This window comes from Sciurus carolinensis, chromosome 13 (assembly GCF_902686445.1).
Source record: "Sciurus carolinensis chromosome 13, mSciCar1.2, whole genome shotgun sequence".
In the NCBI taxonomy this organism is placed as follows: Eukaryota; Metazoa; Chordata; class Mammalia; order Rodentia; family Sciuridae; genus Sciurus; species Sciurus carolinensis.
Window position 1 is genome coordinate 64,628,222 of NC_062225.1, and position 14,289 is coordinate 64,642,510.

A 14,289-nucleotide genomic window follows, 5' to 3' on the forward strand; every position below is an offset into this window, starting at 1 on the left:
CCACGATAAGTGGGGAGAGGGGAAGAATAGATACTCATCCATAAGAATGGGGTCCTAACTAGAATAAAATATATTCCATGCTTATACAATTGAGTCACAATGAATTCTACAGTTATATAACTAAAAAAGAACCAATTAAAAAAAAAAGAACCCATGGAAACTCATGATTATCTACAGAATATCTGAATTCAGTTCACATTACATTCAAATTTTACCATATCTGATCTCAATAACTATGCTAATTGCCATTTCTTCCTCATTTAACTCCCCTGTGTCTATGTACACAAACCTTTCTGCTATCCAAATATTCCCATATCTCCTATAATTTTTCTCTCTTGTCTGTTTTTAAGTGTAGTATCACTGTTGTGAAATGTTCCCATGTGTTTGTTCAGTCTGTGTTTTCCTACTTGAGGGTAGGGTCTGTATTTTTCCCTTTAATTTTTTTATTTTTTAATCTCATTCAAAACAGCTAGCATAGCCCTTTGCCTGTGGTATGCAGAAATTTTGTTGAATTGAACAATTCAAGACTGAACAACTTTGGAAAATTATTTCTGTTAAAATTTTTATTAATTTAGACAATGGAAACATGGTAAGTTAATACTGGTGTTTTATACAGGAATACAATAAAATATATTTGCTGTTGATTTATTAAAAAAATAAAACAAATCACAATTTTTTTTTATTGTAAACCAATGGGATACATGTTGTTTCTCTGTACATGGAGTAAAGGCATACCATTTGTGGAAACATAAATTTACATAGGGTAATGTTGTTAGATGCATTCTGTTATTTTTTCCCTTCCCCCCACCCCTCCCACCCCTCTTTTCCCTCTAAACAGTCCTTCCTTCCTCCATTCTTGCCCCACTCCCTAACCCTAACTCTAACCCTAACACTAACCCCTCCCACCCCCCATTATGTATCATCATCCACTTATCAGCGAGATCATTTGTCCTTTGGTTTTTTGAGATTGACTTATCTCACTTAGCATGATATTCTCCAATTTCATCCATTTGCCTGCAAATGCCATAATTTTATCATTCTTTATGGCTGAGTAATATTCCATTGTATATGTATGCCACAGTTTCTTTATCCATTCATCAACTGAAGGGCATCTAGGTTGGTTCCACAATTTGGCTATGGTGAATTGAGCAGCTATGAACATTGATGTGGCTGTATCTCTGTAGTATGCTGATTGTAAGTCCTTTGGGTATAGGCCAAGGAGTGGGATAGCTGGGTCAAATGGTGGTTACATTCCAAGTTTTCTAAGGAATCTCCATACTGCTTTCCAGAGTGGCTGCACTAATTTGCAACCCCACCAGCAATGTATGAGTGTACCTTTTTCCCCACATCCTCGCCAACACCTGTTGTTGCTTGTATTCTTGATAATCACCATTCTAATTGGGGTGAGATGGAATCTTAGGGTGGTTTTGATTTGCATTTCTCTTATTACTAGAGATGTTGAACATTTTTCCATATGTTTGTTGATTGCTCGTAGGTCTTCTTCTGTGAAGTGTCTGTTCATTTCCTTAGACCATTTGTCGATTGGGTTATTTGTAATCTTGGTGTTGAGTTTTTTGAGTTCTTTATAGATTCTGGAGATTAGTGCTCTATCTGAAGTATGATTGGCAAAGATTTTCTCCCACTCTGTAGGCTCTTTCTTCGCATTGCTGATAGTTTCCTTTGCTGAGAGAAAGCTTTTTAGTTTGAATCTATCCCAGTTGTTGATTCTTGCTTTTATTAAGGAAGTCTGATCCTAAGCCAACATGTTGAAGATCTGGACTTACTTTTTCTTCTATAAGATGCAGGGTCTCTTGTCTGATTCCGAGGTCCTTAATCCATTTTGAGTTTATTTTCGTGCACGGTGAGAGATATGGGTTTAGTTTCATTCTGTTGCATATGGATTTCCAATTTTCCCAGCACCATTTGTTGAAGAGGCTATCTTTTCTCCATTGCATATTTTTGGCCCCTTTGTCTAGTATGAGAAAATTGTATTTATTTGGGTTTGTGTCCGTGTCCTCTATTCTATACCATTGATCTATGTGTCTATTTTGGTACCAATACCATGCCATTTTTGTTACTATTGCTTTGTAGTATAGTTGAAGTTCTGGTATTGCGATACCCACAGCTTCATTTTTCCTGCGAAGGATTACTTTAGCTATTCTGGGTTTCTTATTCTTCCAGATGAATTTCATGATTGCTTGTTCTATTTCTGTAAGGTACGTCATTGGGATTTTAATTGGAATTGCATTGAATCTGTATAGCACTTTAGGTAGTATGGCCATTTTGACAATATTAATTCTGCCTGTCCAAGAACATGGGAGATCTTTCCATCTTCTAAGGTGTTCTTTAATTTCTTTCTTTAGTGTTCTGTAGTTCTCATTGTAGAGGTCTTTCATCTCTTTTGTGAGATTGATTCCCAAGTATTTTATTTTTTTTGAGGCTATTGTGAATGGGGTAGTTTTCCGAACTTCTCTTTCTGAAGATCCATCACTTATGTATAAAAATGCATTAGATTTATGAGCATTGATCTTATATCCTGCTACTTTACTGAATTCACTTATGAGTTCTAAAAGTTTTCTGGTGGAATTTCCTGGTTCCTCTAAATATATAATCATATCATCAGCAAATAGGGATAGTTTGAGTTCTTCTTTTCCTATTCATATCCCTTTAATTTCTTTGGTCTGTCTAATTGCTCTGGCTAGAGTTTCAAGGACGATATTGAATAGAAGTGGTGAAAGGGGGCATCCCTGCCTTGTTCCAGTTTTTAGGGGGAATGCTTTCAGTTTTTCACCATTTAGAATGATATTGGCCAGGGGCTTAGCATAGATGGCCTTTACAATGTTAAGGAATGTTCCCACTATCCCTATTTTTTCTAGTGTTTTGAGCATGAAGGGGTGTTGTATTTTATCAAATGCTTTTTCTGCATCTATTGAAATAATCATGTGATTCTTGACTTTAAGTCTATTGATATGGTGAATTACATTTATTGATTTCCTGATGTTGAACCAACCTTGCATCCCTGGGATGAAACCCACTTGATCATGGTGCACTATCTTTTTAATATGTTTTTGTATGTGATTTGCTAAAATTTTGTTGAGAATTTTTGCGTCGATGTTCATTAAGGATATTGGTCTGAAATTTTCTTTCCTCGATGTGTCTCTGTCTGATTTAGGTATCAGGGTAATATTGGCTTCATAGAATGAGTTTGGGAGGATTCCCTCCTCTTCTATTTCATGGAATACTTTGAGCAGTATTGGAATGAGCTCTTCTTTAAAGGTTTTGTAGAACTCGGCTGAGAACCCATCTGGTCCTGGACTTTTCTTTGTTGGTAGGCTTTTGATGACTTCTTCTATTTCATTACTTGAAATTGGCCTATTTAAATTGTGTATGTCCTCCTCATTCAGTTTAGGTAATTCATATGTCTCTAGAAACTTGTTGATGTCTTCGAAATGTTCTATTTTGTTGGAGTATAGATTTTCAAAATAGCTTCTAATTATGTTTTGTATTTCAATCGTGTCTGTTGTGGTATTTCCTTGTTCATTCTGAATTTTAGTGATTTGGGTTTTCTCTCGTCTTCTCTTTGTTAGTGTGGCTGAGGGTTTATCAATTTTGTTTATTTTTTCAAAGAACCAACTATTTATTTTGTCAATTTTTTATATTGTGTCTTTTGTTTTAATTTTGTTGATTTCAGCTCTGAGTTTAACTATATCCTGTCTTCTACTACTTTTGGTGTTGTTCTGTTCTTCTTTTTCTAGGGCTTTGAGCTGTAGTGTTAGGTCATTTATTTGTTGATTTTTACTTCTTTTATTGAATGCACTCCATGAAATAAATTTTCCTCTAAGTACTGCTTTCATAGTGTCCCAGAGATTTTGATATGCTGTTTCTTTGTTCTCATTTACCTCTAAGAATTTTTTAATTTCCTTCCTAATATCTTCTGTTATCCATTTATCATATAATACCATATTGTTTAATCTCCAGGTATTGGAGTAGTTTCTGTTTTTTACTCTTTCATTTATTTCTAATTTTTTTTCAATCCATTATCATCTGATAGAACACAAGGTAGTGTCTCTATCTTCTTATATTTGCTAACATTAGCTTTGTGGCATAATATATGGTCTATTTTAGAGAAGGATCCATGTGCTGCTGAGAAGAAAGTGTATTCGCTCTTGATTGGATGGTATATTCTATAAATGTCCGTTAAGTCTAAATTATTGATTGTGTTATTGAGATCTGTGGTTTCTTTGTTCAATTTTTGTTTGGAAGATCTGTCCAATGGTGAGAGAGACGTGTTAAAATCACCTAGTATTATTGTGTTATGGTCTATTTGGTTTGTGAAATTGAGAAGGATTTGTTTGACATACATGGATGAGCCACTGTTTGGGGCATAGATATTTATGATTGTTATGACTTGCTGATTTATGCTTCCCTTAAGCAGTATGAAATGTCCTTCTTTATCCCTTCTGACTAACTTTGGCTTGAAGTACACATTATCTGAAATGAGGATGGATACCCCAGCTTTTTTTGCTGAGTCCTTTTGCATGGTATGGTTTTCCCCATCCTTTCACCTTTAGTCTATGGGTATCTTTTTCTATGAGGTGAGTCTCTTGCAGGCAACATATTTTTGGATCTTTCTTTTTAATCCAATCTGCCAGTCTATATCTTTTGATTGATGAGTTCAGGTCATTAATATTCAGGGTTATTATTGAGATTTGATTTGTATTCCCGGTCATTTGGCTCATTTTTTAAATTTAATTTAATTTTTTTTGACACGACTTGGTTCCTCCTTTATCTGACGATTCCTTTAGGATAATTCCTCCCTTTGCTGATTTGCTTCTTTATTTTTCATCTCTTCCTCATGGAATATTTTGCTGAGAATGTTCTGTAATGCTGGCTTTCTTTTTGTAAATTCTTTTAGCTTTTGTTTATCATGGAATGATTTTATTTCATCGTCAAATTTGAAGATAAGTTTTGCTGGGTATAAGATTCTTGGTTGGCATCCATTTTCTTTCAAGGTTTGAAAAATGTTGTTCCAGGCCCTTCTAGCTTTTAGGGTCTGGATTGAAAAATCTGCTGATATCCGTATTGGTTTCCCCCTGAATGTAATTTGGTTCTTTTCTCTCACAGCTTTTAAAATTCTGTCTTTATTTTGTATGTTAGGTATTTTCATTATAATGTGCCTTGGTGTGGGTCTGTTGTAATTTTGTGTATTTGAAGTCCTATAAGCCTCTTGTACTTGATTTTCCATTTCATTCTTCAGATTTGGGAAATTGTCTATTTTTATTTCATTGAATAGATTGTTCATTCCTTTGGTTTGTTTCTCTAACCCTTCCTCAATCCCAATAATTCTTAAATTTGGCCTTTTCATGATATCCCATAGTTCCTGGAGATTCTGTTCATGATTTCTTACCATCTTCTCTGTTTGGTCAACTTTGTTTTCAAGGTTAAATATTTTTTCTTCAATATCTGAGGTTCTGTCTTCCAGGTGTTCTATCCTATTGGTTATGCTTTCTATGGAGTTCTTAATTTGGTTTATTGTTTCCTTCATTTCAAGGATTTCTGTTTTTTTTTTTTTTTTTAATATGTCTAACTCTTTATTGAAATGATCTTTTGCTTCCTGTATTTGCTCTTTTAACTGTCGATTGGTACTATCATTCAATGCCTGCATTTGCTCTTTCATCTCTTCGTTTGCTTCTCTGATCATTTTAATTATGTACATTCTGAACTCCCTTTCTGTCATTTCTTCTGCCATGCTGTCATTGGATTTTATTGATGTAACATCTAGATTTGTTTGGGGCATTTTCTTCCCTTGTTTTCTCATATTTTTCAAGTATCAGTGGACCGCTAAGATATTGCAGATTTCCTCTATTGACTTATAATGTCCCTGAAGATTTCTAGTATATCCCCTGAAGGCTATCCTTCAGTATCCTGAAGTCTTGGAGGAAGTTGATAATGCGGTGCTCCACAAGGAAGCTGCCTCTCTAGGGGTGGTGGTCTTCAGGTAGGGTATATTCCCTGCTAGTGGGCAGAGGTACCTCCACTTGTTGACCAATGGTCATCCAAAGGGGAACTAGGCTGCGGGCTGAGCCAAGGCCTGTTTGGGTCTGTGTCTCTGGTTTTACCGTCCTTGTGGGAAAACCTCACCCGGTAGGGAAGACTCACCCGGTGGGGAGGTCTCGCTGGTCAGTTCTCCTCCTAGAGGATCCCCTCAATCCACAACTACTGCCTGGGCTGGGCAGCCTTCCTCTGCAACGTTCCCAGGGGCCCGAACCTACCTCCTGGGCCTGGGAGCCTCACCCTTCCCAGATCACCCTTCGCAGACGAGTCTCCTCGGGCTGCCCCTCCTCAGAGAAGCTGCCTGCAGTCCTGGAACCTTCGCTCCGCCCCCTCAGCTTGTCTCTGTGCGGCTCTTCCACCAAGAAGCCACCTAGGTCCTGTGACCCTGCTCTGCACCTAATCGCCTAGCTATCCGGCCCCTCCTCTGAGCAGCCACTTGGAGCTGCTTACAGTCACTCTGAGTCCCAGCGACCCGCCGCAAGGCTCGTCCTCCAGGCGGCCACTCGGTGTTCCGTGCGGTCGCTCAGAGTCCAAGTGACCCACCCCACACCTCCTCCTCCAGGCATCCGCCCGGAGTTCCAGTGCAGTCACCACGAGTCCAAGCAACTCACTGCGCACCTCCTCCTCCCGACAGCCGCCAGTAGCCCTGGTGCAGTCACTCCGAGCCCAAGCAACCCGCCGCTCTCCTCCTCCTCCTCTGGGCAGCCGCCTGGTGTTCAGGAGTGGTCACTCTGAGTCCAAGCGACCTGCCGCGTACCTTCTCCTCTGGGCAGCTACCCAGAGCTCTGGTGCAGCCGCTCTGAGACCAAGTGACCCGCCGCGTTGCTCCTCCTCTTCTGGGCAGCCCCCCCCCCCCCCCCCCCCAGTGTTCAGAATCGTCACTCTGAGTCCAAGTGACCCGCCGCACGCCTCCTTCTCCGGGCAGCCTCCCGGAGCCCCGGTGGGTTGCTCTGAGTCCAAGCGTTGTGCTGAGCGGCCTCCTCCCCAATGCTCCCAGTTGTCCGTGTTCACTGCTCCAGCGGGGGGAGGGGTGTCTCGTTGGGCCACTCTACTTCACAAAGTTCTCTGCGTCCAGGACGACCGCCCCATCCGGGAGGCCTCCCCAACGGCCGGGCGGCTTTGAGTTGGCCCCAAGTCTCTCAATATTTCCTCTTCTTGAATCCTGGGTCCTGGGGGAACATGAAATGCAACCACCCTCTAGTCCGCCATCTTGAAACCCCCCAAATCACAATATTATGTAGTTTTTTGTTTTGATTTTGGTTTTATGTTGTGTTTTTCCCTTGAGAGAGAATATTTACTCCACTCCCCTGTTTTTTGTATTTATTTTCTGTACACAAAATTTTTTGAATTTTACTTGGTTAGGTTTGCAGCACATGGATTGGAAGTGGAGTTGTCAGTGATCTCAATGATCTGCGTCGAGTACACAATTTGCTTGTTTCTTCTCTGGACAAAGTTCAGGCTGGAAAAGGATCTTCCAGCCAACTATATCGAGAAAGTGCCACGACCATGGAAAAACTGGCTGTTCTCAAAGCATGGGCAGAGGTAACCACAGCTATTGTTGAACCATTTCTCCATTCATGAGAAAATATTTTCCTGCTCCTGTTGGTAAAATAATGTTTGTTTTGGGCTGGGATGGAGTTCAGGGATAGAGCATTTGCCTAGCAAGGAGGAGGTCCTTGGTTTTTTTTTTTTTTTTTGCGGTACTGGGGATCAAACTCAGGGCCTTGTGCTTGCGAGGCGAGCACTCTACCAGCTGAGCTATCTCCCCAGCCCTGAGGTCCTTGGTTTAATCCCTAGTACCACGCACACGTACACACACACAAATTGTTTTTAAATGCTGACCCTTGGTATAGAATGCTTTTTCAAAATCTGTTCATCAGTTTTTTGAAAACCTGTATGTTAAGGATGGACTTTCCTTACTTACTATGGGCAAGTTGGGCTGGAAAACCCTCACAATATAAATAATAGAAAATATTTTATGTCAATAATCTTGTATTTAATTATATTTCCAGAGATTTGCCACTTTAATAGCTAAGCTACAGAGTTCATTTTTTAATTTTTTTAATAAGCTAGTTGATGGTTTACCTCTTGCATTTCCACAGTCACTTTACAATACACACACACACACACACACACACACAGTGTTTTTTTTTTGTTTGTTTGTTTTGCGGTACTGGGGATCGAACTCAGGGCCTTGTGCTTGTGAGGCAAGCTATCTCCCCAGCCCTACACACAGTGTTTTTAATTCATTTTCCTAAATTCCTTTGGCCAGTTGCTTTGAATCTTCTTTGATTTTTTTTGTTTTGTTTTGTTTTGTTTTGGGTGGGTAGTAACTGTAGATTAAACAAGGAGCTACTGAACCACACCCCCGCCCCCATGGTCAGTGTATGCTCTTTCATATGTCTTACTCTGCCAATGAATTGTGTTCCTAAATGAAAGTCAAAAGGTATCTAGTAGGATTCAAGTGAACAAGCTGATTTTCTTTTATTTCTTACTGAGATTTTTAAAAATATAATAACAGATTTAGGGGGAGAACAAGCTTAAAATCACTGAGAACTCTGAATGTGATATTTTTATAACCTAAGATCCAAAGTCTATACTTTAGAACTTAATCACTTGCTATGTATTCTCTGTGCTATGCCTGCCTAACTAATGTAGGAATAGAAGTAAGACATGGCACTTCCCACAAAGAAGCTTACAGTGTACCTGTACACACAGACTTCCCATTAGACACACTGGAAGTAATATCATAGGGAGAAAATAATTTTCTCCAGATTTTTTGTAGTATAACTTTACTTTCTTGCTCTTATTGCTTTAGTTTTTGCTTTTTCATTATGATGTTATTCAGTTTCATATGTTCCAGGTTGCCAAAGCCTAAATATATGTAGAAAAACAAACTTGCCAAAAAAGAATCTTCAGAATTATGTTTTAGGAAAGTTGTTATTACATGCCTTTTTGGTTCACAAACTAGAGAGAAAGACTACAGATAATATATGTGACTAGTAAATTATATTTTTAGTTTGACTATCCATTGTAATTGCTAGATTGCTAAATATCATTTAAGGACTGTGTAAGAGGGAGTTTAGGAGGATATTTATGGAAATTCTTTCTCAGGCCACCTCCCTATTCTCAGTCTTTCTCTTTGAATGCTCTCTGATTATGTCTTGTAAGTCTAGGAAAGTGGAGGCAGTAAACAGGAAGTTATACCCCATGGCAAAAAAAAAAAAAAAAAAAGGAGGCTTTGTAAAGTAGAACAAGGAAACCCAAAAAAAGCCTACTCAGGGACTAGGCTGTGAGAATAGTCAGAAACCAGATCAGCTTTAAAAAAATTGCTTCCAATGCAGTTGCAAGTACTCTTTTTTGGTTATTGCACTATTTACTGTCTACACCCATTTACCTTTAATAATTCAACCGTACAATTACAGCAACTTAAAATATCTGGTCTTTATCTTATGCCTTGTTATTGTCACCTTCTGAATATCTTATTAGGTATATGTGGTTGCTATGAATATTAAAAAGGAAGCAGAGTCAAAACCGAAAAGAGCAATTAAGAATACTGATGATGATGATGATGACTATGGTACCATAGATGAACTACCACCAGATAGTTTAATAACACTGGTACAACCCGAACTGCCAACACTTAGCCGCCTGTGGTTGGCAGCCTTGAAAGACTATGCACTTTTGACTTTACCAGCAGAATTTTCTAGTCAGCTTCCCCCAGATGGTAAGTATTGCATTCATAGTTTTGCCTTTATAGAGTTCAGACTACTAATTAAACAAAATGGACTTGATAGAAGCGAGCACCAGCTATAACAATAATAATGTCTTAAAATTTTGTGGACTTAAACTTGATGTTATTTCATTTAGGTCATGTTTTCTATTGCATTTATGGATTCAAGATGTACTTGTATTTGTACTGCAAAATACTTTTGTTAGCTGAAACAAAAATTTTATCACTGTTATAGTTGTTTGAGCAAGATTACTTAAAACAACTATGGATAACAAGTCATTATGCATAACCATGATGAAGAATACTGCTGTACTGGTCAATGTATGCTCTTTCATATAAATCCTACTCTGCTAATGAATTGTGTTCCTTAAGTTCTTTGCAAATTGTTGGTTTGTACCCTCATTTGTTTTCCTATTAGAATTTATTTTGAAATCATCATGAGCATTATTCCTGCTTAAAAAAAGAAAATGTATTATCAGTTCCTTTCCAAAGAACCCATTCCATTTTTCTTCCCATATATTAATGATAACAGTACTGAAGTTTCTCCTTTTTCTCCTTTCTGAATTCATTGTTATGGCAAGGAGAGATGAGGAAATTCCCAGCGTTGATAGTGGACATAGAAGGTGGAGAGGAAGAATAGAAAAACAAAAGAGACAGAATCCCTTGTTATGGTAGAAAAAGAGGTGACAGTGAGGAGGCAGATTCTATGATGACAGGATAGGAAAAGATAAGGCTAGTGAGTGACACCAGCCCTCGACGGGAAAGGGTGGAAAGTAGCCATCAGTGAGGAGAGGCAGGCACTCGGGCTGTGCAGTAGAGAGTGGTTAGTTTGGAGAGGATAAGCTCTTTGGCCAGATGGCTGTTTTGTGTGAAAAAATAGTTTTTCAATTAGTTATTCTTAAATGAGTGAGCACTTGTAATAGAAAGGAAAAATTTTAATTGATTTGATTGTTTTACAGGTGGAGCATTTTATACTCCTGAGACTATTGATACAGCTAGACTTCACTATCGGAATTCCTGGGCCCCAATTCTTCATGCGGTGGCACTTTGGTTAAATAGCACAGGGTTTACATGTACAGAATCCACAGAAGCAGCAGTGTCTGGCTTACAAAAACGTTCTGCATCCATCAGTTTAAACCAGGCATCAGGAGCAATGGCCAGTGCTAAATCTTTGCCAGAAATTAACAAAGACCGAATGCATCTGATTTTAGGTAGTGTGTCGTATTAATGTGTTTCAAGATGTATGACTTTTGAAAATTCAGGTTTTCACTTTAATGCTTTGGGAAAATGTTATATAGCACAATTCAAAGAAGGAATAGTAAAAGGATTTTTTAGTTCATCTCATAAGTTAGCTGAATTTTTATCTAAAAATTAAGTTATTTAAAACTACTCTTTAAAAATTTTAGCTTTCATGTTCACTCACAGAGCAATACTGAATAATTTACAAGAAAAAAAACCCAATTTTTTAAATTGAACAACAGATTATCTTTATACTTGGCATTAAAATTGTTATCCCATGAAGAAAAAAGTTTAAAAACGTAAAAAATCCTAATTTACAGTTGCTTTCTACATAGTGTTTTAGCATTTAAGAATTTACACATTCTAAAGAAGCTTTTAGTGATTTCATATTTTCTGGGGATGAAAAAGAACACAATTTGAAAGGTGTATTTGTAGAATTCATTAGTAGATTCCATCAATGAAAATGTGAATAACTTTCAAAACCTTACCCTCATACACATTAACAGCACTTTTTACCCATGACATCTATTAGGTCTGTAGCTTGCCATTTAAAAAACCTGTTGTATAAATGAAATTGCTTCACAACCATTAAATGAAAAGTGTAATTTTATAATGTTCATAGAGTTACTCTTAATATACTATGATTTTAAAAAGTTCTAAAAATCGAAAAATTAATTTGAATATTAACCAATGCAATGCTGCAACCTTATGTTCAGTTTGGCAGCTTAGCTTAGAAACCATTTTGAACTATACTTTAACATTAACAAATAAATGTATGTTAAAGTATTCTGTAAGAAAAATACAGGAAAATGTGATGCCAGTACAACATAAAGTATTTTATATGAAAAGCTCATGTTTTTTTGTTTTGTGTTTTTCAGGTGTGAGTATACAGTTTCTTTGTTCCCCAAGACCTGAGGAGCCTATGGAGCATGTTACTGCATGCCTGCAGGCCTTGCACACCTTGCTGGATTCTCCTTATGCCCGAGTCCATATTGCGGAAGATCAGGTACAATGTATTTCTGTAATGAATAACTACTTATGTACTTTGTTGAAATCATATTTACCTTAGTATAATTTTCTCACATAGTAAATATATATTGTATTAATTAATAACAGTATTATATATTACATTAGTGAATAACAAAATATAATAAGTTTTCAGGATTTCTCTTATTGAATCTTTTTTTTTTAATTATTATTTTTATTAACTTTAATTTTTTTAAAGACTGCATTTTGATTCATTGTACACAAATGGGGTACATAATTTCATTTCTATGGTTGTACACAATGTAGATTCATACCATTTGTGTAATCATACATGTACATAGGGTAATGATGTCTGTCTCATTCCACCATTTTTCATACCCCCTCCCTCTCATTTTCTTCTACATATTCTAAAGTTCCCCCATTATTCTCTCATTCCCCACCCCCATCACCTTATATATCATCCTCCACTTATCAGGGAAAACATTTGGCCTTTGGTTTTTTGGGCTTGGCTTATTTCACTTATCATGATATTCTCCAATTCCATTCATTTATTTGCAAATGCCATAATATTATTCTTCTTTATGGCTGAATAGTATTCCATTGTGTATATATAGCAGAGTTTCTTTTTTTTATTATTTTATTGTAAACAAATGGGATACATGTTGTTTCTCTGTTTGTACATGGCGTAAAGGCATACCATTTGTGTAATCATAAATTTACATAGGGTAATGCTGTTTGATTCATTTAGTTATTTTTTTCCCATCCCCCCCCACCCCTTTCACCCCTCTTTTCCCTCTATACAGTCCTTCCTTCCTCCATTCTTGCCCCCCTCCCTAACCCTAACTCTAACCCTAACACTAACCTCTCCCACCCTCCATTGTGTGTCATCATCCAGTCTTATTGAATCTTAAATAACTAGGTAGCAGTAGACTATAGATATCATTGTACCTTTTTTGATTTGTTCATCAGCAATAAAATAAAACTAAAACTTTAAGGACTACCTTCAGTGCCAGTTGAATGATTGAAGTAATAAAAGGCTAAAGTAACTTACAAGGCCATTAAGTAAATTATGCCACTTTTGAATGTTAGATAAAGTTTTATCTCTCATTTAATGAAATTTGCATGGGGTGGGGAATGGCTCAAGTACTCATTCAAAATTTAAAGAACTACCTTTTCTAATTTCTGTATGAAACATTGAGGGAACTTTATTCATATTACAGAATCAAGCTGCCACTGGATTTGTTATTCCTTGTAAATAGAAATTCTATATTTTCATACTAAGAATCATCTCTTGACACAACTACTACCACATGGTATCACTTGGGGTAGTTTCCTGTAAAACACAAACAGATAAAATACCAAGCTGATATAATTTTTTGATGTCAAAATTAGCTTTGCATTTTATGCTACCTAAAACCAAAACATAACATGCTATGCAAGTATAAGATTCAATTACTGATTAACTCTTTTTCAAACCCCAATCCTGTGGCCCCAAGCTGTGCTACAAAGTTAAACTACAAGTTACTACAAGAAACTTTAGGATTGTTCTCAAATAGTTAAGATTTGATCTATAAATGAAGAGTGACTACTATATTTAAATTCAAGCATTTGGATTTTAATATAGTATCTCACACAGCTAGCTATTTTTTGGATTTAGTAATATTGAAGTATTGCTCCTCAATGGGAAAAATTTGACTTTTTTTTTAAAGTTGGATCCTGTAATTTCAACATTGTCAGAGTGCACTGATTCATGTTGTATTTATTCACCTGGCTGTTGTCACTCTGTGTCTGTTCTGCCTCAGACCCAGTTTGTGGCTATAGATAACCAAATGCAATGTTATAGCCTCTAGATTAAGGGATAAATATCATGTGATATGTACTATGTTCATGTACATAGGGTATAATGAGAATAGGAAGGAGGACCACCGTCTTGAGAAGAACATCTTCTTAGAAGAGACAATGGTTGAATCAAATCTTACAGAGGAATTTATTTATTTATTTATTTATTTATTTATTTATTATTAGTTCTTTTTAGACAACATGACAGTACAGTGTATATTGACACATTATACATACATGGACTATAACTTATTCTGATTAGGATTCCATTCTTGTGGTTGTACATGATGAATTATACTAGTCATGTATTCATGTATGAGCATAGGAAATTTATGTCCGATCCATAACTTCCACTGTCTTTCCTATTCCCAACCCCCCTCCCTTCCCTTCATTCTCCTTTGTCTAATTCAGTGAACTTCTGTTCTTCCTCTTCCCAC

General features: G+C 37.0%; 1 protein-coding gene across 1 annotated transcript in view; it reads left to right on the forward strand.

Annotated features, from left to right (window-relative positions):
• The window catches only part of Heatr5b (HEAT repeat containing 5B), an 86,266-nt gene that overhangs the window by 56,549 nt on the left and 15,428 nt on the right, over positions 1-14,289 (forward strand). The window contains exons 27-30 of the mRNA XM_047523115.1: positions 7,417-7,596; positions 9,544-9,781; positions 10,747-10,998; positions 11,905-12,032. Of these exons, the coding sequence (XP_047379071.1) occupies positions 7,417-7,596; positions 9,544-9,781; positions 10,747-10,998; positions 11,905-12,032 (798 nt within the window). The remainder of the gene's footprint in view (positions 1-7,416; positions 7,597-9,543; positions 9,782-10,746; positions 10,999-11,904; positions 12,033-14,289) is intronic.